This window comes from Apostichopus japonicus, chromosome 2, assembly GCF_037975245.1.
Source record: "Apostichopus japonicus isolate 1M-3 chromosome 2, ASM3797524v1, whole genome shotgun sequence".
Lineage (NCBI taxonomy): Eukaryota > Metazoa > Echinodermata > Holothuroidea > Aspidochirotida > Stichopodidae > Apostichopus > Apostichopus japonicus.
Genome location: NC_092562.1, coordinates 1,424,901 through 1,448,840, shown reverse-complemented (window position 1 = coordinate 1,448,840; position 23,940 = coordinate 1,424,901). Strand labels below are relative to the sequence as shown.

At 36.9% G+C, this 23,940-nt stretch overlaps 1 protein-coding gene and 1 long non-coding RNA gene across 2 annotated transcripts in view; both read left to right on the top strand.

The window, feature by feature from the left end:
• Window positions 1-14,939, top strand: part of LOC139973460 (receptor-type tyrosine-protein phosphatase kappa-like) — a 50,087-nt gene extending 35,148 nt beyond the window's left edge. The window contains exons 23-30 of the mRNA XM_071980156.1: window positions 823-972; window positions 2,356-2,455; window positions 3,495-3,571; window positions 8,881-9,015; window positions 9,221-9,343; window positions 10,172-10,332; window positions 11,146-11,281; window positions 11,927-14,939. Coding sequence (XP_071836257.1) covers window positions 823-972; window positions 2,356-2,455; window positions 3,495-3,571; window positions 8,881-9,015; window positions 9,221-9,343; window positions 10,172-10,332; window positions 11,146-11,281; window positions 11,927-12,010 — 966 coding nt within the window. The 3' untranslated portion in view covers window positions 12,011-14,939. The remainder of the gene's footprint in view (window positions 1-822; window positions 973-2,355; window positions 2,456-3,494; window positions 3,572-8,880; window positions 9,016-9,220; window positions 9,344-10,171; window positions 10,333-11,145; window positions 11,282-11,926) is intronic.
• The window catches only part of LOC139972619 (uncharacterized), a 168,681-nt gene that overhangs the window by 61,934 nt on the left and 82,807 nt on the right, over window positions 1-23,940 (top strand). The window lies entirely within an intron of this gene.

Genomic DNA, 23,940 nt, shown 5'->3' with positions numbered 1-23,940 from the left:
AGTCTATTACTACACTACGTTCTTTTCTACGTAATGGAACAATTTTCTCCCTCAATATGCCCGTAGCCAGGCTAGGGCACGAAGGCTTTTCCTGCACAGTGCCAACATCCAACCATTTTCTAGGATATTGAGAACTTCAACCAACTGCGGTAGATAATAACTACAATCTTTACAACTACTATCCGCAAACTTTGGAGTGCGACCCCGGTCCCTTTCAAAAAGTTGGCCCTAGTTCTGTTAGTAGTATACAAGCGAGCTTTCCTGCATTCTGAGCTTCTGAGATTCCGAGGGGTGGGATTCTGGTGGGTCGTAATTCACTCCTGATGGGATGATCCTGGGTCGTGGGCTTAAATGTTTGCGTACCAATGCTTTAAATTTTACCATGTCAAAATGTCGTATCACTTTTTGCGAAAGCACGTAAAAGTGACTACCAAACACAATGTTGAAATAAAATGAACAGAGAAGAGAAGGACCAGAGACTGGTAATATCGTGGACCATTACACAGGCGAAGGCGTGGTGTAGAGGATAGAGCGGTGGTGATAAATAAGTTGCCTTCTAGTATTTAAGACAGTTGTCAGCTGTTGTGGTACTTATCTCGACCTTGGGATGTTGGTTTCGAGGAGCAGGGATGGGTGCAAAAATGTCACGCCTGCCTCTCCGGTAATTCTCTGAACACTGATGCATGGAACAGAAAACTTTTTTAGTTGTTTTCTTTATAGGGAAGAGGGAGGAGTGGCAAAGATCTACTAACTGAGCTTATGACTGGAGTAATCTATACTTTATTACCGTTTTCTTTTCTTTCCCTTTTTTTGACGAATTAGGAACAGTACATGTTCATCTATGAGTGTCTGCTGGAGGAGTTAAACTGTGGACGAGTGGACCGGTCTACGATAAGCATCGACAGAGAACTAATCAACTTACGATGTAGTAATCCTGTCACCGGCCGAACATATCTCGATGAGCAATTATTGGTAATAACACTCAATTTTTCATTAAAGATTTTGGAATCACTTGACGAGTATGGCCAGCCATCTGGGACATAACTGCTGACGGAAATAACAATCAGTACTGCGATCAAAACTTCTCTCATGTTATACGTTGGGAAAACACGTAATAGGAGTTTGACAACGCATAATATAATTCAGGAGTGTATTTTGCCAAGTGTAGATTTTCTGCGACTGTCGTGTCACGTTGTCATGTAAACGTTTATATTCCAAATTTGAAGCAATGTCTTATATGTAAAGCCCGCCGAAATTTTCGGTAATGGGGACGCGTTGCCACACTATTAAAAACGCTACACTGATTGGTTGTTTCGACTGCGCGTACTATAGTATACATTCGTTGTGACCCCGTTGGCTTGCAATGGATAAGCCTTTGACGAATGGTCCTCACTTTGAGAATCCTTGCCCAGAATGTTAAATTAAACATATCACGTTGTTTAGATTTACGTGTATCATGTGCAAATATAGACCATGTCCAGGTTACATTATAATTGCAAATTCAGCAGCAAGGATCATTGACGTGATAGCCCGATTACGGACAATTTTGGCGCATGCATGAAAGAGCGAGACATCGGTTCTATCTAGTTCCACGAAACATGACAAGTTGCATTCTCCGAATGCAGTTCATAACGCTACCGTGAGTTGATCACTAATAGTATAATCATGTACGTTCGTGAGTCATGAAGAAGAGATCTTATGTAATGTATTTTAGAAGCTTCAAGTCAAACTTATAGTGTTAAGCACCTTAACTTATGTTATGCTAAAGGTGTTTTCCTTTCGTTCACCTGAACTCGACAAGTGGAACGTTGAACTATATTTAATCACAAAGTGCGTCTGTTTGTAATTCCATCAAGCGTGTTCTCTTGCTTGTGAGCGATCGTCTTTCTTTGATTCAGAGATCTGGATACAGAACAGATTTCGCACATTATGACCGATATGATTCCCGCCTTTTGTACACACACTGAAGGGGCTCCGTTAGCATTTCTGTTAGGAACACGTGTCTGAAATGGTGAAACGAAAGGCACCGTTTACCAAACGGTGATATCCCAAGACGAAAATCGAATAATTCTCAGATTATATGAATCCGTTGATATTATTCTTGACTTGCTTTTATAGATTTGAAAAATGATTATGTTATTTCTGATGTTTACGACATTGAAATTTAACATATTGATTACCATGTTGGCCTGTTGATGTTAACTTGAAACATGCTGATATTATTCCTCACATATATGATATTGTCCCTAGCATTGTGAAACAGATCGCAATGATAATGTTGGAGTTTCCCTTTTATTTAAACTGACTTGGTTCCCTTCTTTCTGACTTCTCTTCAAATTTTCCCATTCTTGCCAGGTACTCGATGCCTTAGCAGTTGATCCATCTTTCGATGACGTATCCGCAGCAACATCCGAAGCAAACATTGAGAAAAACCGATTTGACGATATCCTACCTCGTAAGTGACCAAAGTGAAGGATAATCAAGACCTATTAGGGATGCAAAACATGTCTCAGTTAGATATAAATCATGACACAAAATGACACAATCTTTGATAAACCTTGACCCAATCATTGGTAAATTTTGCCCATGTTTGGGATAAAACCATAATTGAACTAGGATTAAATCGTGACCCCATCAGTGATATAATTCGGGGCCATCTTCTATAACTGAATAAAGAGCAGGCGACCTCATCACACACCCCCTCGTCCCCACTCCCCCAGTTAGGAATATCCACATGATCCGATACGTTGTAATGCTCATTGACATCCAAACTAATACTTTAGGCTTTAATACAAATTTCTTTTTATGAACTTGGAATACCCTCAATAGATAGCAATTACAGGATAGAAATGTCATGTGAATAACTTATAGACGAGAACATGTCTGCCCTAGCAGTTCCAGTTGGTTACGTAAGTTTTCCACCATGGTACATCGATATATTACAACCTTTGTTTTCTTAAAGGATTTCTTAAGACAATTCATATGTCTTATGTCATATTTGATATGCTTTCTGGTTTCTGTGATATTCATCTTTAAAATATGATTTGTCGTTGGAATGCTACAGTAAGGTTAAATTAATGATGTTGGCCTCTCATTACAGGCCTTAATGTTCATAATCCATTGTTTCATAAATTACAATAACTCAACCACAATAGTCTAACATGAGCACCATTGAGTGACATTTCACACATTCGTTCGTTAAAAGTGTGTACTGAGTTAGTTCGTATAAAGTATTATATTTTCCAATTGACGTTTGCTTTGCAACTGAGGAACTGAACAGATAGTCAGTATTTTAAAAATAAGCACGGCGATCCACTTGAATTGAGGAGTCTCAGTGCCGCCCCCCCCCACCTCGACTCAAAAAAAGTACTAGAAAGTGATATAGAAATACAATTTCGACTGATAGCAGTGTTCCGTAGACCTAACTATCTGTATTATATCAAATTAACGTTTTGATAAAAGTCACATTTGAATAATTTCTCTCTGTTAAACAGTAGACAGACTGAGACCTTACCTTATGACGGAAAGTGATGGCGGTCGTAACAATTACATCAACGCATTTTTCGCTCCGGTAGGTATTGTGTATTGAATCAGTAGCTAAAGTAGCTCTATAATTTGGAACGTTACCACTAACCATTGATCGTCTAGCTATAAGACGGTATGCTATGGCTGCAGTTCAATGATCAGGGCGACCTTATTTTGCAGGGGAACGGCAAAGATAATTGCTTTTGTCTAGTGTATGATATTGCTTATTCAACCAGGGAGTTGTTCCATAACAAGTCCCTGGTTCAGACCAAAAATGGATATCCAAATTATTCAAGTGGTTCAGGCATTTCCTTATCCAGTTAGCTTCTTTATTCCCTCTTTATATCTTATTACCGTAATCTTCAGCATTTGAAGTATCAGCGGAAAGAAAATAAAGGGAGTTTTCCCTTTTGATGGTCATAGGGAAATAATTTGTGTAAAAGTGTTCAATTCAAGCGGCCTATATTGCATCGAAATATCAAAACGACACCCGCTACGATATAAATCAAAGGTCGACATGGCCTCACTGGCTATAGATTCCAACAACATCAGTACGCATGGGTAAATAACCAGCTAAGCTTTGCTGTTTATAAAAAAAAAATCACGTCGAACAGATACAAATACCTGTACAGCTATTATGTACAATTCGTAACAGTGTAAGGCAGGTTGGAAATATTTGAGAACAATAAAGCGAATACAATGACCTTGGCATAGGCTGATAAACAAACTGAATGTAATAACAAATCCATACCCGGGCAAGCTGTTTCGTGTGAATAAGACGACATTGATATTAATTACACACTGTCAACCGTACAACCACCCATACCGAAAATCATACAGTATACTTTGTGAACGGTTGATCTCGGTTGGGAAGTGTAATAATCGGTATGGACAAATTATCATTGAAAAGAGGAAAATACAAGATCATGGCAGATTTAAACATTACGTTCAGAGTGCATACGGTATTTTTAACTTTCTTATTGGTACAAAGATGGGCTGTTGTTGTGTTTGCATTCTGTAGTGATTTCGGTACTGAGAGTTGTTCCTGTAGTCCAAGAGATTTAGATTGTTCATCGTCAATGCTCAACGATATTCCTGTCATAACAGATAAAACATTAATTTCGATATCATTTCGTATGAACGATATTAAATCGATCACAAATGAAGACTTTTCAGATTTTAACGAACTAGAAACACTTGATTTATCTGAAAATCTAATAACCTATATCGACGAACACGCTTTTATGAATTTAGAAAAATTGAAGACTTTGATCTTGACGGAAAATCGACTGACGAGATTAGAAATAGGACATTTTATGCAACTCATTAGCCTTGAAAAATTGATTTTAAGCAATAACAACGATTTGACAATTGATCCATGTCTATTGTCTCAATTACCGAACCTGAAGTATTTGGCAATAGACGAAACGAACATTGAGATGGTCAATACACTTATTACTCCAACGGAAGATTGTCAACTGCTTCTATCGGAGGATACCGTTGATGTTATCGATATGTTTGATAACGTCAAATCGATTACCCAGTTGTTTGTCGGTTTCAACGGTACCTCATCGGACACTAGTGTGCTCGAAAGCTTCACTTCCTTGGATTATTTATACATGAAGGCCTTTCCAGCCGAATCATTCACCGGTCCGGATATAGATGAGCTCCCTAATCTGGAAACTTTGATTTTAGACTCCATTGATGTCTTCCCAAAGAATTTTCTCGTCTCTGAGACATTACAGGAACTTCATGTAGAGAATTCGCTATTTCCCTGCCTACCGGCAGAAGCATTTTCCAAGTTACCGTCACTTCGAATTGTCGGATTTCTTCGAAATGCTCTCAGGGCGATAGATCCAAATGCATTCCGGAATGCAGATCATCTCCAACTGATCAATTTATCCTTCAACAAATTGCTGTTTTTCCTGCCGGGGAGTTTGGATGGTCTTGGGAATGCCATGTTCTTTCCTATTCTGGTTTTGTCTGGTAATGAGTGGATTTGCGACTGCCGTTTGGAATGGTTTCAAGAGTTCCTATCATCAGATTCCCGTATTTCTAGAAACGGCCAACCTCTGAACAGCCTCCTTCTTTGCCACTCCCCGGTACACCTTGCAGGTACTTCACTCCTACATGTAGACTTTGACTTTTGTGCTGGAGAAGATAATACCCAGGATAGTTATGAGGATTATGATGACGAAGTACAGTACATGTGTCTCACCGGACAAGAAAACCCACCAGTAGTTTCCAAGATGCCTAGTCAGACAAATGCTCCAAGCTCTACCTTCAGCCTCCCTACTATAGTAGGAATGGTTGCGATGGTCATTCTCATCATTTCCATAGTTCTATTATCGATTGCAATTGTTGTCGTGTACAAAAGAAACAAACGGATAAGAAAGGAACGCATTTCAAAGGCATCTGAAAGAGCGTGTTCTCGTCGGTCACAAGTTCCAGTCCCGCGGCAAATCAGACGGGAGAGCGTATATGATGACACAGGAGGTACTGACCAAGAGGGACGCATTTACGATCGACCACCGACAGCTACCGAAGAAGGGGATTTTCATATGCAGAATCTGAAAACTATCAGTGAAAATGTAGCCGATTACGACGAGGCTCCCCTGAGAACTCCTTACAGTTTTGTTACAATGAATCGTTGAACAAAAGGTCTTTGAATTCCAAAACCTGGCAATATGGCAGATAATCGAACATAATCTAGTGAGACTTGAAGTAGAATCAACTGAAGACATAACGATTGTCAGTCAATTGGGACAATTTTCTTATGCTAAAGTACCAACGCTAACTTTCCCTCTATATAAAATGTCCTCTTATAACATGCTACAAAGCACTTGTCCTGACAGAAACAACAGTATCTGTACTATACATACATATATATCTCATACAAGCACGATATTTATTTTGCTCATGCTGATAGAGTAATTGCTTTGATTAGAACTGTGATATGAAAATAACACTGTTGCCACCCTGAATACCGTTAGTCCAGCGGCCCATAAATATTGAAATATTTGATGTGTGATCTGCTCTGCCGAAACAAAAGTTGGATGTACAAACTTCTCTGTTCGTTATAAACTTGGTCCCCTAGTAATTGTCTATTTCATACGTATTGATAAAAGTAATTGTTTACAGTTGTCGTATTCAAACACACTCCACACAATATCTCGGCAAAGTTAAGAACTTTCGTCTCTTGAAATGACCGGTGTGTAATATTTGATTCTCGACGTACTGAGTGCGGATGATATTCAGTAATTCTGTAGCGTTTCGTTCAAAACTATATTTCTAATGGATAGATCTGTCCCATCTTTCAAATACAAGACAGTAAGCATTTGTAACATTAACTTTTTAAATTTCATATTTTCGAATATTTCTTAAGAGAAGATTTTACATTTTATGAATAGTTTGTGATATAAAATCACGTTTAACACATATTAACATATTCCTTATAGATTGGTCTTCAAAACACATTTATTTTGGGAAAATCTAACCATTCTCATTGGTCTCTGTGGTAGAGACCATTGTAGTTAACCACTTTCCGAAACTGCTAGAAAACAATGTCATGGGCTAATTTGGAGATATGACAGTTACACAGTCACACATAGGCTGTAGATTTGATCTAGACTCAGTATGCCATAAACGAGCGACGTGTGATTCAAGTTTATGGCTTTCTTTATTTAATGTATTTTTATTATATTTTCTGTAATGACATCGGTTTTGCGAATGCTGAATCTGAAGTACTCCAGTAGACATGACTTGATGATGGCCTTGATTCAGTGGTCAACTGTGTAGCTTTTGAAAAGGGGGTGTTGGGGGGGGGGGGTGGGTGGGAACAGGGCTAAAGATTCAGATTAAAGCTTGGCACAAAATTACAGATGCAGATTTATCAATGATCTCTCAACGGAGTAAGAATTTTCGTAATTTTTTGGGGAAGTTATCGTCACAGAGGTTTCTATCGAATAAGCTACAGATAATGGTAGACTTTGCGTCTCTTTTCGCTGTTTTATGATGTTTACAGAATTGTAATTAATGTATTCGGAGATTATGTACATATAAAGATAAATAGGTATATATTTCATTTGCTTTTCTGTCGTTCGTTGCTTCTAAAACCTAGGCATACAAAATAATGCAAAAACAATTCCATCTGTAATAGCATTATGCTGTCAATAAAATATGCAGTTTTATCATCTTCATCGTTCTTTTTCATCTGTCTCCCATGGGTTGGTTGCTTTTTTCTCTAAAAATAATGGGCTGATGGCTGTGCTTAAATAATTGTTATTATTCAGACAGTTCCTTACTCTTTGATCCCTCCTTTCCTTTTTTCTGAGGTATTATTTGTCGATGGGAGCCTTAAACTCAATCATGCGCTGGTATGTTCTGTTACGTAAACTCGCTGCATATTCAATAATGAAATATAAAAACAACCAATAATTATCCACGCCCTCATTATCAAGTACCTGTATTCATAGAAAGTGTTTTTCTTGTGAAGGATATTATTAATGGGATTGAACTTTCTTACGGATATATCTGTATAGAAAGGTTACCAGCATAAGCAGTGGTTTAAATTAAAGATGTGTAAGTGAGACATCCCTGGAACAAGCGTCAGTGGCGCGGCCAGTATAATACCTTAGTAAACACCGATGACTCGATACACCACTTATCCTTGATTATACAACGTATATTGTGGATGTGGTTTGCAAAACTCCCATTGACTAATAGAACCCCGGACTCTTCCTCTGCAAACACAATGACATACTCAGTTTCATTTCAAAATGTCCAAACTCGTCACTTAAGTCCACGGATCCATGTCGTCCGATCGAGAACAGAGTATTGAAGCAGGTGATTTTAGCGGTCTTGCAACGTCTGTAGTAAGAACGTTTGATGCATATATTACCAAATAGGTATTGCAAATTCTCCAAGTATATGAAAACGAAATTGACCATATGATCCCCTGTCACACGTTTTGTAAATTCAACGTATCCAGCTGAGTGACCAGCCAATGGGTGTGGACGAAACATTCTCATGTCCTCACTTTGAAATGTTTAGACAGTTTCTACTATACCCCACGTTTCTATGTGGAATTTCGTTAATATGCCATACAGATTGCATAGTCACAACTCGTAACCAGCCTATCGTCCATAATGGGTTTGAATATGTATAAGTGTAGTCGGTTGGTGTATTGTCAAGGACTTTTGTTCCTCCCCGTTTGAATCTGACAGATCGAATGTTTCTTTGCTTACTTCCATCGTTGTTGACTATTTTGTATGCAGGTTGCCGTGTGAAGTTACTTACGGACAAGTCATAAATGAAAGCAATGAAACACATGATCATTGTTATTATTTTTTTCAGGGTTACAAAGCACAGAACATGTTCCTTTTGACCCAAACACCAATGGAGAACACAATCGGAGATTTTTGGAGAATGATGTATGATTACAAGGCATCGATTGTGGTCGCTCTTGATGACGCAACGGATACGGACTGGGTAAGAGTTGAAAACCCAAAATCAAAATGACCCTTATCTCAAACTTAAAATTGGAAGACCGAGTCAGTAGTATTCATGTGAATATCAAATCATTTGATTCCAATTTCTTCCATCATGATTGATTTGCTTCCGTTAGATGATCTAGAAATGTTGATGTGGGAAAGTAAACAATTTAAAATTCCATTGCTTCTTCTGTCTTCGACAGAGCGTAGCCCAGTATTGGCCTCTGAAGGATAACTTACACATTGGTCCATTTGTACTCAAAACTGTCAACTTACTGGCAATGGGTGACATTTACAAACGGGAGTTCACCTTGAAGAATGATACTGTAAGTATGTCAAAGTGACGTTCCATTTTCTTCAAAGAATGAAACGTCTTGGTTTCATTATCACATTCATATAAGACTGAACTAACTTTTGCTGCATAGTTTTAGTAATAAAGTAGTGTTAGTAACTATTAAGTCCTCCTGATCCCTGCATTCACGTTAACATTGTGCTCTACTTCTACATTACATAAAGTAGGGACAGACGCGTCGAGAGCTAGGTCGGGCTACGTTGTCAATAATATCCACTTGCCTCCCTTTTGACGTCCTCATAAGTTCATGGAAAATGAGAAGTTATTTTCTCACATTTCCTGTGTTTAATAATTGACCCAGGACGCTTGCCTGTAAGCCCCACACAGTTCCCCCTTTCTCGTCAAGCATGAGAAGGGTTCCAAGCTGGTACAGGTTTGTTCTCCAAGTTAAACTATTACTTAGTGAAAGTACTTTCTTAAGCGAAAATGAAACGGCAGAATCCGGACACCGTGGAAGGGGTATGCCCACTCCAAAAATTTCACAGCGGTGATTTTCCCGCGGGCGTGGCTCAGACACAGGCGGGAATTCCAACATCACTAAAAAACAGATCCGTCTGCCTCTTTATCTTGCCTCTCGTCATCTCGAATCCTGTTTTGGGATTCCCATAATGTTACATTAATGTGGATGAGCATAAGAAATAATTCATTCAAGAATAGTCAACATATTGATAAAATGATATCTGCTCACACAAGCTTCTAGATTATGTGAGCCTTACTACAGTATCATAATTTATCACAAAAAGTTTATAATACATAATTATGGTGATACTTAACTGTAATTGTGCTTGTTCTGACGTTTTAGCTCAAAGGTGACGAAACAATGAGACACATTAAGCAGTTTGAGATGCAGGATTGGTCGATAGAGACCTCTCTCCCCAATCACGCCACTTTGCTATCTCTCGTTGACATGATTGAGAACGCTCACCGGGATAACGACGCAGCACCTATTGTTGTTCACTGTAGGTAAGTATACAAGGGACATGTAAAAAGAGTTGTTTCAGCAGCAAAAAATGCATAGGTCACATATGACTTCGCACCTGGGTGGATAGGTGGGTGCACCACCTCGTTGGATATTGCCGTATGCGAAATGATCTTTCTACCATACAAATGTTTCAAAGCAATACTTGAACGGAGACTGATTTTAAAATCCTTTATTACTCCATCAGTTTTTGACAAATACCAACATGTTTTTTGCCATGAAGATATTATTTCCAATAAAGTAGATTTCTGGGATATCAAGCTGATTTAAGTACCACACAAAATTTATAATATCCGTCAATGTCCTTCAAAAATGAACTTCCTTCTCCTTTGCGTTGTGATATAACGCGCTGAAACATCGCCTTTAACTGCACCATAAAGGGAAAAGAGATCAGCATTAATATTTATAGAGGACGTTGCAAAAATTTGACGTAAAATGTTTTGCAAAAAAAAAAAACACTCAACAATTGCTCAATTCATTTTTCATGATGTCAAGACGAAACAAAAAACTTGTAACACTGCACATGATCCAAGCATTGCAACTGTAACTTATGATCTCATTATCCTGTCGATCGACTATTATTAAATCCTCTCGTCGATATGGATGTTGTTACAATCTCCTTGGTTAAGCAATGAATGGAAGCATCACCTCTAAACAACAACAACAATATCAAAAACATACAAGATTCGTTCACCGATTCAAAGGTTATGATTAAAACAAGTATATATGAGCATATTTTGAAGAGAACGGATGTTATTTGTTTTTCCTGTTATTATTATTATTATTATTTAAAATAGAACCGGAGTATATCGCTGTGGATTATTCTGCGCTGTTTACAATGCTATTGCCAAACTGAAGAGTGAGCTGAAAGTGGACGTATTTCATGTTGTGAAAAATCTAAGGAAATGTAACAAACGAATCGTTTCAGATGAGGTGAGTTTTAATGAATTCGAATCATTTCATATGTTATAATTCAAACAAGCATATACATATTTTGTTGATTAGTTTGAACTTATGACGCCATTTTCCTCCTCGAAATCACTTCACTGCCGCTCCCAGGTTGCATCAAATCAAACCGTAGTGTGATCTCTTGATACATATACAGTATGAAAAGTATTTTGGTTTCTGATTGTCACTCACAAATGGTTAAAACAAGGGTCACCACAAGCTAAATGCTGAATATAACGCCTGCAATGTTGGTGAAATTGAGGTTGCTAGTTCGAATCGCAATTCAGTCCATTATTTCTTTCCTCTTTTCCAAAGTCAGTTATCAATTGGTAGTCAATCGTCTGTGTTTAATTAATGATTATTCTTGAATGTTGACGAGTAGATAATGAGACTTCGATGACAGCAAGAAGATCGATGTGGCCTATGATCACAATGTATACATAATGTAGTGTAATATAGGCCTATAGCGATACAAAATGCTATGCGGATGTGATTTGTACCCAAACTTGTGGATGCCTAAAATATTCCGCTGTCAGAAGACCCCTTCCATAACGATTGACGTTTTCATGCCACTGTAGCACTTCCCTTATTTTGTTTTATATATCGCCTTTTTAATGTTTCCCTTTTTAGACGGAATACATATTTTGTCTAGAAATGTTAGAGGCTTACATCGAATCGAGCCAAATCCTCGCTACCGCCAAACAGCCAAGATGAAGAGCACTTAATGGTAACAAGGACAAGGTTCTTTGCATTTTTGTGGTCGGGACTGATGGTTTCAATTCAACGAAGAAGGCTTCATATGTACCAAGGACGCTGCCCTTCTTTGGTCTTTTGTCTTTATGGCCATTAAATTTGAGTGGATGGCCACATTTGATACTTTTAGTGTTTGGAATGAAGAAGCAATCTCCTTGGAAGCCATTATCACGGCAGGTTGTCGTTAAATGTTTCAAAGATTTTACTAACAGAACGTTCGTCATTTTTAGTTTATCAAGTTTTCCCCTCGCCAATGTTGTGTAGAAACGAACGGCACCCTCCCTCCTGTTAACGAAGCTTAGTATTGTATTTCATACATGATCAGCATTATACATAAAATCTTGGTATTCATAATTTGTAAAATGAAAGGTAAACAAAGAATAACTGCTGTCCAGATTTATAACTTACAATGTTATCTTTCTTAACGCGTTCGGAGCTCGTAAACAAATCACACGGGCATATAATCAGCAGTTATTTTTACGATGCTGTAGCGACCACAAATGTGGGAGACACCAGCATGGGCTTATGGATTACAACTTACACGTCGGTGGCTTCCAATTCAACATTTTTTAATCAAATTTGGAATCATTTCAATTGAGAAAATCATTTCAGATGGGAAAAACATAGATTGTCCTTGGATGAAAAAACCCGCTTTACTATGACCCGCCCGGGTATCGAACCCTGGACCGTCCCGATTGCTAAGCCTCATTGCTTCAAATGCCAACGCCTTTATCCACTCGGCCAGAGCACCGGTTATATTTTCATCAATCAAGAGGGCTGGAAATGAATGAAAGTGTTATGATATCAGTGCAAGAAGGACAGAACTGTTATCTTGTCTAGAACTTAGCACTCTGGGAAAATGATGAAGACCGTCCAGTTATTGGAAATTACTTTTAAATGAAACATCCAGCTGATAAAATCGTGCCAGGCTCCAGATATCTTACTAGACTCTGATCAACGTATCTACGGGCTGTCATTTTGTAGATCTCCGATGTCATAGTTCCTCAAGGAACATAGTTTTAACCTAGGTAGAATTCATCGGATAAGCATTCATCTATACGTCAATTTATTAGCCCTTATAGATCCGTGTGTGATGTGGGTTGTTTCGGAATAATCTCCCATATTTTAAAAATGATACACACTAAGGCAGCGATGAGGCAGCACAATATGACAGAGAACATGGCTTAGAGCAGCGCTTCCTATGTCTCACAATTAGAGTTGCCCTTAAGAACGGATTCAAAGAGTTTTTGTCACTTTCTGTTGAATAGAATGAAATTGACTGCCAATAGTAATAAATGAAATATACCAAAAAATATTATATAAAATATGCCTGTAGCTACATGAACATGAATGGAAGAATAAAATGAATAGGATGTATTTTTTGACGTTGATGGATAAAACCTATTTTTTCCCCGTGAACTATGTGTCCTATACAAAATATTATTTCCCTTGAGTGTTGCAACCAAGACATCTTTTGTCAAGTCAAGTTGTTACTCAGGTCATGTCACAAGTCAATTATATTTAATCAGCTATTTCTTAATAGGCGACCCGTGGGCCAAATACTGACGGCGAAAAGCATTAGTTTGAGCACCCTACTCTTCATATTTTGCAATCTAGGCATGATGAGATTTTGGTACTTTCTGTCGTCTTGTAAAATAAATTGAGGATCATTGTTTTAGAGTTACTCCGGTACAGCGACAAACTCTTTTGAATGTGGCGATGGGCAATTTCCTACAGACATTTTCTTTCATTGTTTTGATGAAGTATAACGTGTATGGGTTGTAAACATAACAGTTACAGAATGTGTATAATGGCATCAATCACTCTGAATACGAGCATATTTCATGACACATGAATAGTTAATTTCATTAGATGGTTTAACTCCTAGTCTTGAACAGATTACCTTTAGTTCCATCGTGCCAATATTTTGTCACGATTTCATGTCATCAACTATTAAAATAAAGAGTTTACAGTGTACATCGCTCTTCGACATATCATCTCGATCGTTTGTAGTATCCAATCCCTCCAAGTAATACTTCCATGCTCACATTATTGTTGTCTCCGTATAGTGGGACTGGGATTAGAAGTGGATCAAGTTGTTAAGTTGTTCTTGGGACTGGGATTAGAAGTGGATCAAGTTGTTAAGTTGTCCTTGCTCAGAATCTATCTTAAATGGTTTTTCTTAAGAAAAGTGGGTATTGAATGGCAATTTGGGTAACATTGGTTTATTTGATAAATCATGATTATAAAAGATTAAAAATAAATTAGCCCCTTTGCAGCCTTTACTACTTTCGTCTTTGAGGTACAATATCTCAGGAGGGCACCTTGTGTGTGTTTAATTGTTTTATTGATTTTAATTTATTTTGCTCTGCCACAAATACTGTTGGACATGGAGATGTGGTAACTTTCTTAAGCATTCAATAAAAAGGTTTAGAAATTCTCTCGAACCGCACTGTATAAGAACCTTTACTTCAGCTGGTTGTATGTCTCATTTGCACCTCCGGGTTACACGGTAGCATCGTATCTTTAGGGTAGGTGGATGTTGTTGTAGATGTCCATACCATATTGTCCATACCGTGGAGTGTTAGCTCAGTGGTTAACGCCGGTGCCTTTCAATCATAAGGTTCCCGGTTCGAGTCACTCCCAGATTAATGTTTGTCGTCCAGTTACAGAGTTGTTGACAATTAACAATTCATAATTATGGACGTTAAATATGAATGTAAGAGACTGGCTTCGGTCAGCTTGCGGCTTTGATAAGCCAATTAGGCTTCTTCGCGAGTTCCTGCTTGCAGGAGGATCTAATATACATACATACATACAAATTCTCTTTCAATTGCTTCATCCTGTTAGTGATAAACTGCCAGGCACGTTATTAGGTCTGTTCTATGGTTTATCATCCTGCAAGAGTTTCTACTTAAAATCTTTATTCCTGACGATATTCATCAGTTCCTATAGTTCGCAGAAGCACTCACACTGCTTCGTCATGAACAGTAACAGGAGAGAGTTCCTGCGCAACTTAGGATATAGGGATATATGATTGCGTTTTGCATGGGATAAGCCGTACTTGGGAAAATGTTTTGTAGGTAGTACGGCCTGTCCAATAATATACCTCTCCGGATAACCGAAATTATTGTCAACTATTTGTTTCCATAGAACAAAAACATCATGTTAATAATTTTAACTATGAATATAGTTTAAGGGTTAGTAGCTACAGAAGGGGAAGCCTTACCGCAAAATCTAATCGATTATAGCCTGAAATCAACTCAATAGCCTTACCAAAAAATTGGACGAAAAAGTCAAGTTTCTCACATTTCAGTTTCGATGATTCGAATGGCTTCAGTGAGTTCATAAACACATTTCTCTCTACTTAAAAGTGAATTTCTGTTCAAGTTTGGCTTTCAAACAAATATGTTTTGAAATTATGATATAAAGTTTCAATATGCAAATCAAACTGTATTTTTAAGTAAAACAAGTCGCTAATTTTACACGATTATAGCCTGATATCAAATCAGAAGGGGGCCATCCGTTTTCCTCATCAGTTTGAAGAGATTTGAAAAAGTCGAAATTTTGGTCGAAATTTGAGAAAATCATAAGGGTATAGCCTTACCAAGAAATAGGACGAAAAAGTCAACTTTCAGTCTCGATGATTGCAATGGCTTCATTGAGTTCATAAACACATTTCTCTCTAGCAGAAATAGACAATTGTTATGACGAAATATCGAATATGATTTGAATAGTTTTAGGGACTATAATTCCATACAATGCCACTTTAAACTTCATGAAAAGCAGCTTATAAGCTACGGGAATCCGAAATCTGCGTCCAAAATGAAATTTGAGAAGTGTCATTTTTGGGCCAAATTTGATCATTTTGTAAGGCTATACCCTTATGATTTTTCTCAATTTTGGCCCAAATCGTGACTTTTTCATTTCTTTCCAAAATCATGCGTGGGATCGTTGGCGCCATTCTGATTACCTGTCAGTCAATAATAATCTCATAATCCGTTCCTTTGTTGCAAAAATAGACAATAATTATGACGAAATATCGAATATGATTTGAATAGTTTCAGGGACTATAATTCCATACAATGCCACTTTAAACTTCATGAAAAGCAGCTTATAAGTTACAGGAATCCGAAATCTGCGTCCAAAATGAAATTTGAGAAGTGTCATTTTTGGGCCAAATTTGATCATTTTGTAAGGCTATACCCTTATGATTTTTCTCAATTTTGGCCCAAATCGTGACTTTTTCATTTCTTTCCAAAATCATGCGTGGGATCGTTGGCGCCATTCTGATTACCTGTCAGTCAATAATAATCTCATAATCCGTCCCTTTGTTGCAAAAATAGACAATAATTATGACGAAATATCGAATATGATTTGAATAGTTTCAGGGACTATAATTCCATACAATGCCACTTTAAACTTAATGAAAAGCAGCTTATAAGCTACGGGAATCCGAAATCTGCGTCCAAAGTGAAATTTGAGAAGTGTCATTTTTGGGCCAAATTTGATCATTTTGTAAGGCTATACCCTTATGATTTTTCTCAATTTTGGCCCAAATCGTGACTTTTTCATTTCTTTCCAAAATCATGCGTGGGATCGTTGGCGCCATTCTGATTACCTGTCAGTCAATAATAATCTCATAATCCGTCCCTTTGTTGCAAAAATAGACAATAATTATGACGAAATATCGAATATGATTTGAATAGTTTCAGGGACTATAATTCCATACAATGCCACTTTAAACTTCATGAAAAGCAGCTTATAAGCTACGGGAATCCGAAATCTGCGTCCAAAGTGAAATTTGAGAAGTGTCATTTTTGGGCCAAATTTGATCATTTTGTAAGGCTATACCCTTATGATTTTTCTCAATTTTGGCCCAAATCGTGACTTTTTCATTTCTTTCCAAAATCATGCGTGGGATCGTTGGCGCCATTCTGATTACCTTTCAGTCAATAATAATCTCATAATCCGTCCCTTTGTTGCAAAAATAGACAATAATTATGACGAAATATCGAATATGATTTGAATAGTTTCAGGGACTATAATTCCATACAATGCCACTTTAAACTTCATGAAAAGCAGCTTATAAGCTACGGGAATCCGAAATCTGCGTCCAAAGTGAAATTTGAGAAGTGTCATTTTTGGGCCAAATTTGATCATTTTGTAAGGCTATACCCTTATGATTTTTCTCAATTTTGGCCCAAATCGTGACTTTTTTCATTTCTTTCCAAAATCATGCGTGGGATCGCTGGCGCCATTCTGATTACCTGTCAGTCAATAATAATCTCATAATCCGTCCCTTTGTTGCAAAAATAGACAATAATTATGACGAAATATCGAATATGATTTGAATAGTTTCAGGGACTATAATTCCATACAATGCCACTTTAAACTTCATGAAAAGCAGCTTATAAGCTACGGGAATCCGAAATCTGCGTCCAAAATGAAATTTGAGAAGTGTCATTTTTGGGCCAAATTTGATCATTTTGTAAGGCTATACCCTTATGATTTTTCTCAATTTTGGCCCAAATCGTGACTTTTTCATTTCTTTCCAAAATCATGCGTGGGATCGTTGGCGCCATTCTGATTACCTGTCAGTCAATAATAATCTCATAATCCGTTCCTTTGTTGCAAAAATAGACAATAATTATGACGAAATATCGAATTTGACTTGAATAGTTTCAGGGACTATAATTCCATACAATGCCACTTTAAACTTCATGAAAAGCAGCTTATAAGCTACGGGAATCCGAAATCTGCGTCCAAAATGAAATTTGAGAAGTGTCATTTTTGGGCCAAATTTGATCATTTTGTAAGGCTATACCCTTATGATTTTTCTCAATTTTGGCCCAAATCGTGACTTTTTCATTTCTTTCCAAAATCATGCGTGGGATCGTTGGCGCCATTCTGATTACCTGTCAGTCAATAATAATCTCATAATCCGTCCCTTTGTTGCAAAAATAGACAATAATTATGACGAAATATCGAATATGATTTGAATAGTTTCAGGGACTATAATTCCATACAATGCCACTTTAAACTTCATGAAAAGCAGCTTATAAGCTACGGGAATCCGAAATCTGCGTCCAAAATGAAATTTGAGAAGTGTCATTTTTGGGCCAAATTTGATCATTTTGTAAGGATTTTTCTCAATTATGATTTTTCTCAATTTTGGCCCAAATCGTGACTTTTTCATTTCTTTCCAAAATCATGCGTGGGATCGTTGGCGCCATTCTGATTACCTGTCAGGCAATAATAATCTCATAATCCGTCCCTTTGTTGCAAAAATAGACAATAATTATGACGAAATGTCGAATATGATTTGAATAGTTTCAGGGACTATAATTCCATACAATGCCACTTTAAACTTCATGAAAAGCAGCTTATAAGTTACAGGAATCCGAAATCTGCGTCCAAAATGAAATTTGAGAAGTGTCATTTTTGGGCCAAATTTGATCATTTTGTAAGGCTATACCCTTATGATTTTTCTCAATTTTGGCCCAAATCGTGACTTTTTTCATTTCTTTCCAAAATCATGCGTGGGATCGCTGGCGCCATTCTGATTACCTGTCAGTCAATAATAATCTCATAATCCGTCCCTTTGTAGCAAAAATAGACAATAATTATGACGAAATATCGAATATGATTTGAATAGTTTCAGGGACTATAATTCCATACAATGCCACTTTAAACTTCATGAAAAGCAGCTTATAAGTTACAGGAATCCGAAATCTGCGTCCAAAATGAAATTTGAGAAGTGTCACTTTTGGGCCAAATTTGATCATTTTGTAAGGCTATACCCTTATGATTTTTCTCAATTTTGGCCCAAATCGTGACTTTTTCATTTCTTTCCAAAATCATGCGTGGGATCGTTGGCGCCATTCTGATTACCTGTCAGTCAATAATAATCTCATAATCCGTCCCTTTGTTGCAAAAATAGACAATAATTATGACGAAATATCGAATATGATTTGAATAGTTTCAGGGACTATAATTCCATACAATGCCACTTTAAACTTCATGAAAAGCAGCTTATAAGCTACGGGAATCCGAAATCTGCGTCCAAAATGAAATTTGAGAAGTGTCATTTTTGGGCCAAATTTGATCATTTTGTAAGGCTATACCCTTATGATTTTTCTCAATTTTGGCCCAAATCGTGACTTTTTTCATTTCTTTCCAAAATCATGCGTGGGATCGCTGGCGCCATTCTGATTACCTGTCAGTCAATAATAATCTCATAATCCGTCCCTTTGTTGCAAAAATAGACAATAATTATGACGAAATATCGAATATGATTTGAATAGTTTCAGGGACTATAATTCCATACAATGCCACTTTAAACTTCATGAAAAGCAGCTTATAAGCTACGGGAATCCGAAATCTGCGTCCAAAATGAAATTTGAGAAGTGTCATTTTTGGGCCAAATTTGATCATTTTGTAAGGCTATACCCTTATGATTTTTCTCAATTTTGGCCCAAATCGTGACTTTTTCATTTCTTTCCAAAATCATGCGTGGGATCGTTGGCGCCATTCTGATTACCTGTCAGTCAATAATAATCTCATAATCCGTTCCTTTGTTGCAAAAATAGACAATAATTATGACGAAATATCGAATATGATTTGAATAGTTTCAGGGACTATAATTCCATACAATGCCACTTTAAACTTCATGAAAAGCAGCTTATAAGTTACAGGAATCCGAAATCTGCGTCCAAAATGAAATTTGAGAAGTGTCATTTTTGGGCCAAATTTGATCATTTTGTAAGGCTATACCCTTATGATTTTTCTCAATTTTGGCCCAAATCGTGACTTTTTCATTTCTTTCCAAAATCATGCGTGGGATCGTTGGCGCCATTCTGATTACCTGTCAGTCAATAATAATCTCATAATCCGTTCCTTTGTTGCAAAAATAGACAATAATTATGACGAAATGTCGAATATGATTTCAATAGTTTCAGGGACTATAATTCCATACAATGCCACTTTAAACTTCATGAAAAGCAGCTTATAAGCTACGGGAATCCGAAATCTGCGTCCAAAATGAAATTTGAGAAGTGTCATTTTTGGGCCAAATTTGATCATTTTGTAAGGATTTTTCTCAATTATGATTTTTCTCAATTTTGGCCCAAATCGTGACTTTTTCATTTCTTTCCAAAATCATGCGTGGGATCGTTGGCGCCATTCTGATTACCTGTCAGGCAATAATAATCTCATAATCCGTCCCTTTGTTGCAAAAATAGACAATAATTATGACGAAATGTCGAATATGATTTGAATAGTTTCAGGGACTATAATTCCATACAATGCCACTTTAAACTTCATGAAAAGCAGCTTATAAGTTACAGGAATCCGAAATCTGCGTCCAAAATGAAATTTGAGAAGTGTCATTTTTGGGCCAAATTTGATCATTTTGTAAGGCTATACCCTTATGATTTTTCTCAATTTTGGCCCAAATCGTGACTTTTTTCATTTCTTTCCAAAATCATGCGTGGGATCGCTGGCGCCATTCTGATTACCTGTCAGTCAATAATAATCTCATAATCCGTCCCTTTGTAGCAAAAATAGACAATAATTATGACGAAATATCGAATATGATTTGAATAGTTTCAGGGACTATAATTCCATACAATGCCACTTTAAACTTCATGAAAAGCAGCTTATAAGTTACAGGAATCCGAAATCTGCGTCCAAAATGAAATTTGAGAAGTGTCACTTTTGGGCCAAATTTGATCATTTTGTAAGGCTATACCCTTATGATTTTTCTCAATTTTGGCCCAAATCGTGACTTTTTCATTTCTTTCCAAAATCATGCGTGGGATCGTTGGCGCCATTCTGATTACCTGTCAGTCAATAATAATCTCATAATCCGTCCCTTTGTTGCAAAAATAGACAATAATTATGACGAAATATCGAATATGATTTGAATAGTTTCAGGGACTATAATTCCATACAATGCCACTTTAAACTTCATGAAAAGCAGCTTATAAGCTACGGGAATCCGAAATCTGCGTCCAAAATGAAATTTGAGAAGTGTCATTTTTGGGCCAAATTTGATCATTTTGTAAGGCTATACCCTTATGATTTTTCTCAATTTTGGCCCAAATCGTGACTTTTTTCATTTCTTTCCAAAATCATGCGTGGGATCGCTGGCGCCATTCTGATTACCTGTCAGTCAATAATAATCTCATAATCCGTCCCTTTGTTGCAAAAATAGACAATAATTATGACGAAATATCGAATATGATTTGAATAGTTTCAGGGACTATAATTCCATACAATGCCACTTTAAACTTCATGAAAAGCAGCTTATAAGCTACGGGAATCCGAAATCTGCGTCCAAAATGAAATTTGAGAAGTGTCATTTTTGGGCCAAATTTGATCATTTTGTAAGGCTATACCCTTATGATTTTTCTCAATTTTGGCCCAAATCGTGACTTTTTCATTTCTTTCCAAAATCATGCGTGGGATCGTTGGCGCCATTCTGATTACCTGTCAGTCAATAATAATCTCATAATCCGTTCCTTTGTTGCAAAAATAGACAATAATTATGACGAAATATCGAATATGATTTGAATAGTTTCAGGGACTATAATTCCATACAATGCCACTTTAAACTTCATGAAAAGCAGCTTATAAGCTACGGGAATCCGAAATCTGCGTCCAAAATGAAATTTGAGAAGTGTCACTTTTGGGCCAAATTTGATCATTTTGTAAGGCTATACCCTTATGATTTTTCTCAATTTTGGCCCAAATCGTGACTTTTTAATTTCTTTCCAAAATCATGCGTGGGATCGTTGGCGCCATTCTGATTACCTGTCAGTCAATAATAATCTCATAATCCGTCCCTTTGTTGCAAAAATAGACAATAATTATGACGAAATATCGAATATGATTTCAATAGTTTCAGGGACTATAATTCCATACAATGCCACTTTAAACTTCATGAAAAGCAGCTTATAAGCTACGGGAATCCGAAATCTGCGTCCAAAGTGAAATTTGAGAAGTGTCATTTTTGGGCCAAATTTGATCATTTTGTAAGGCTTATACCCTTATGATTTTTCTCAATTTTGGCCCAAATCGTGACTTTTTCATTTCTTTCCAAAATCATGCGTGGGATCGTTGGCGCCATTCTGATTACCTTTCAGTCAATAATAATCTCATAATCCGTCCCTTTGTTGCAAAAATAGACAATAATTATGACGAAATATCGAATATGATTTGAATAGTTTCAGGGACTATAATTCCATACAATGCCACTTTAAACTTCATGAAAAGCAGCTTATAAGCTACGGGAATCCGAAATCTGCGTCCAAAGTGAAATTTGAGAAGTGTCATTTTTGGGCCAAATTTGATCATTTTGTAAGGCTATACCCTTATGATTTTTCTCAATTTTGGCCCAAATCGTGACTTTTTTCATTTCTTTCCAAAATCATGCGTGGGATCGCTGGCGCCATTCTGATTACCTGTCAGTCAATAATAATCTCATAATCCGTCCCTTTGTTGCAAAAATAGACAATAATTATGACGAAATATCGAATATGATTTGAATAGTTTCAGGGACTATAATTCCATACAATGCCACTTTAAACTTCATGAAAAGCAGCTTATAAGTTACAGGAATCCGAAATCTGCGTCCAAAATGAAATTTGAGAAGTGTCATTTTTGGGCCAAATTTGATCATTTTGTAAGGCTATACCCTTATGATTTTTCTCAATTTTGGCCCAAATCGTGACTTTTTCATTTCTTTCCAAAATCATGCGTGGGATCGTTGGCGCCATTCTGATTACCTGTCAGTCAATAATAATCTCATAATCCGTTCCTTTGTTGCAAAAATAGACAATAATTATGACGAAATGTCGAATATGATTTCAATAGTTTCAGGGACTATAATTCCATACAATGCCACTTTAAACTTCATGAAAAGCAGCTTATAAGCTTATGAAATTTGAGAAGTGTCATTTTTGGGCCAAATTTGATCATTTTGTAAGGCTATACCCTTATGATTTTTCTCAATTTTGGCCCAAATCGTGACTTTTTCATTTCTTTCCAAAATCATGCGTGGGATCGTTGGCGCCATTCTGATTACCTGTCAGTCAATAATAATCTCATAATCCGTTCCTTTGTTGCAAAAATAGACAATAATTATGACGAAATATCGAATATGTTTTGAATAGTTTCAGGGACTATAATTCCATACAATGCCACTTTAAACTTCATGAAAAGCAGCTTATAAGCTACGGGAATCCGAAATCTGCGTCCAAAATGAAATTTGAGAAGTGTCATTTTTGGGCCAAATTTGATCATTTTGTAAGGCTATACCCTTATGATTTTTCTCAATTTTGGCCCAAATCGTGACTTTTTCATTTCTTTCCAAAATCATGCGTGGGATCGTTGGCGCCATTCTGATTACCTGTCAGTCAATAATAATCTCATAATCCGTCCCTTTGTTGCAAAAATAGACAATAATTATGACGAAATGTCGAATATGATTTGAATAGTTTCAGGGACTATAATTCCATACAATGCCACTTTAAACTTCATGAAAAGCAGCTTATAAGCTTATGAAATTTGAGAAGTGTCATTTTTGGGCCAAATTTGATCATTTTGTAAGGCTATACCCTTATGATTTTTCTCAATTTTGGCCCAAATCGTGACTTTTTCATTTCTTTCCAAAATCATGCGTGGGATCGTTGGCGCCATTCTGATTACCTGTCAGTCAATAATAATCTCATAATCCGTTCCTTTGTTGCAAAAATAGACAATAATTATGACGAAATATCGAATATGATTTGAATAGTTTCAGGGACTATAATTCCATACAATGCCACTTTAAACTTCATGAAAAGCAGCTTATAAGCTACGGGAATCCGAAATCTGCGTCCAAAATG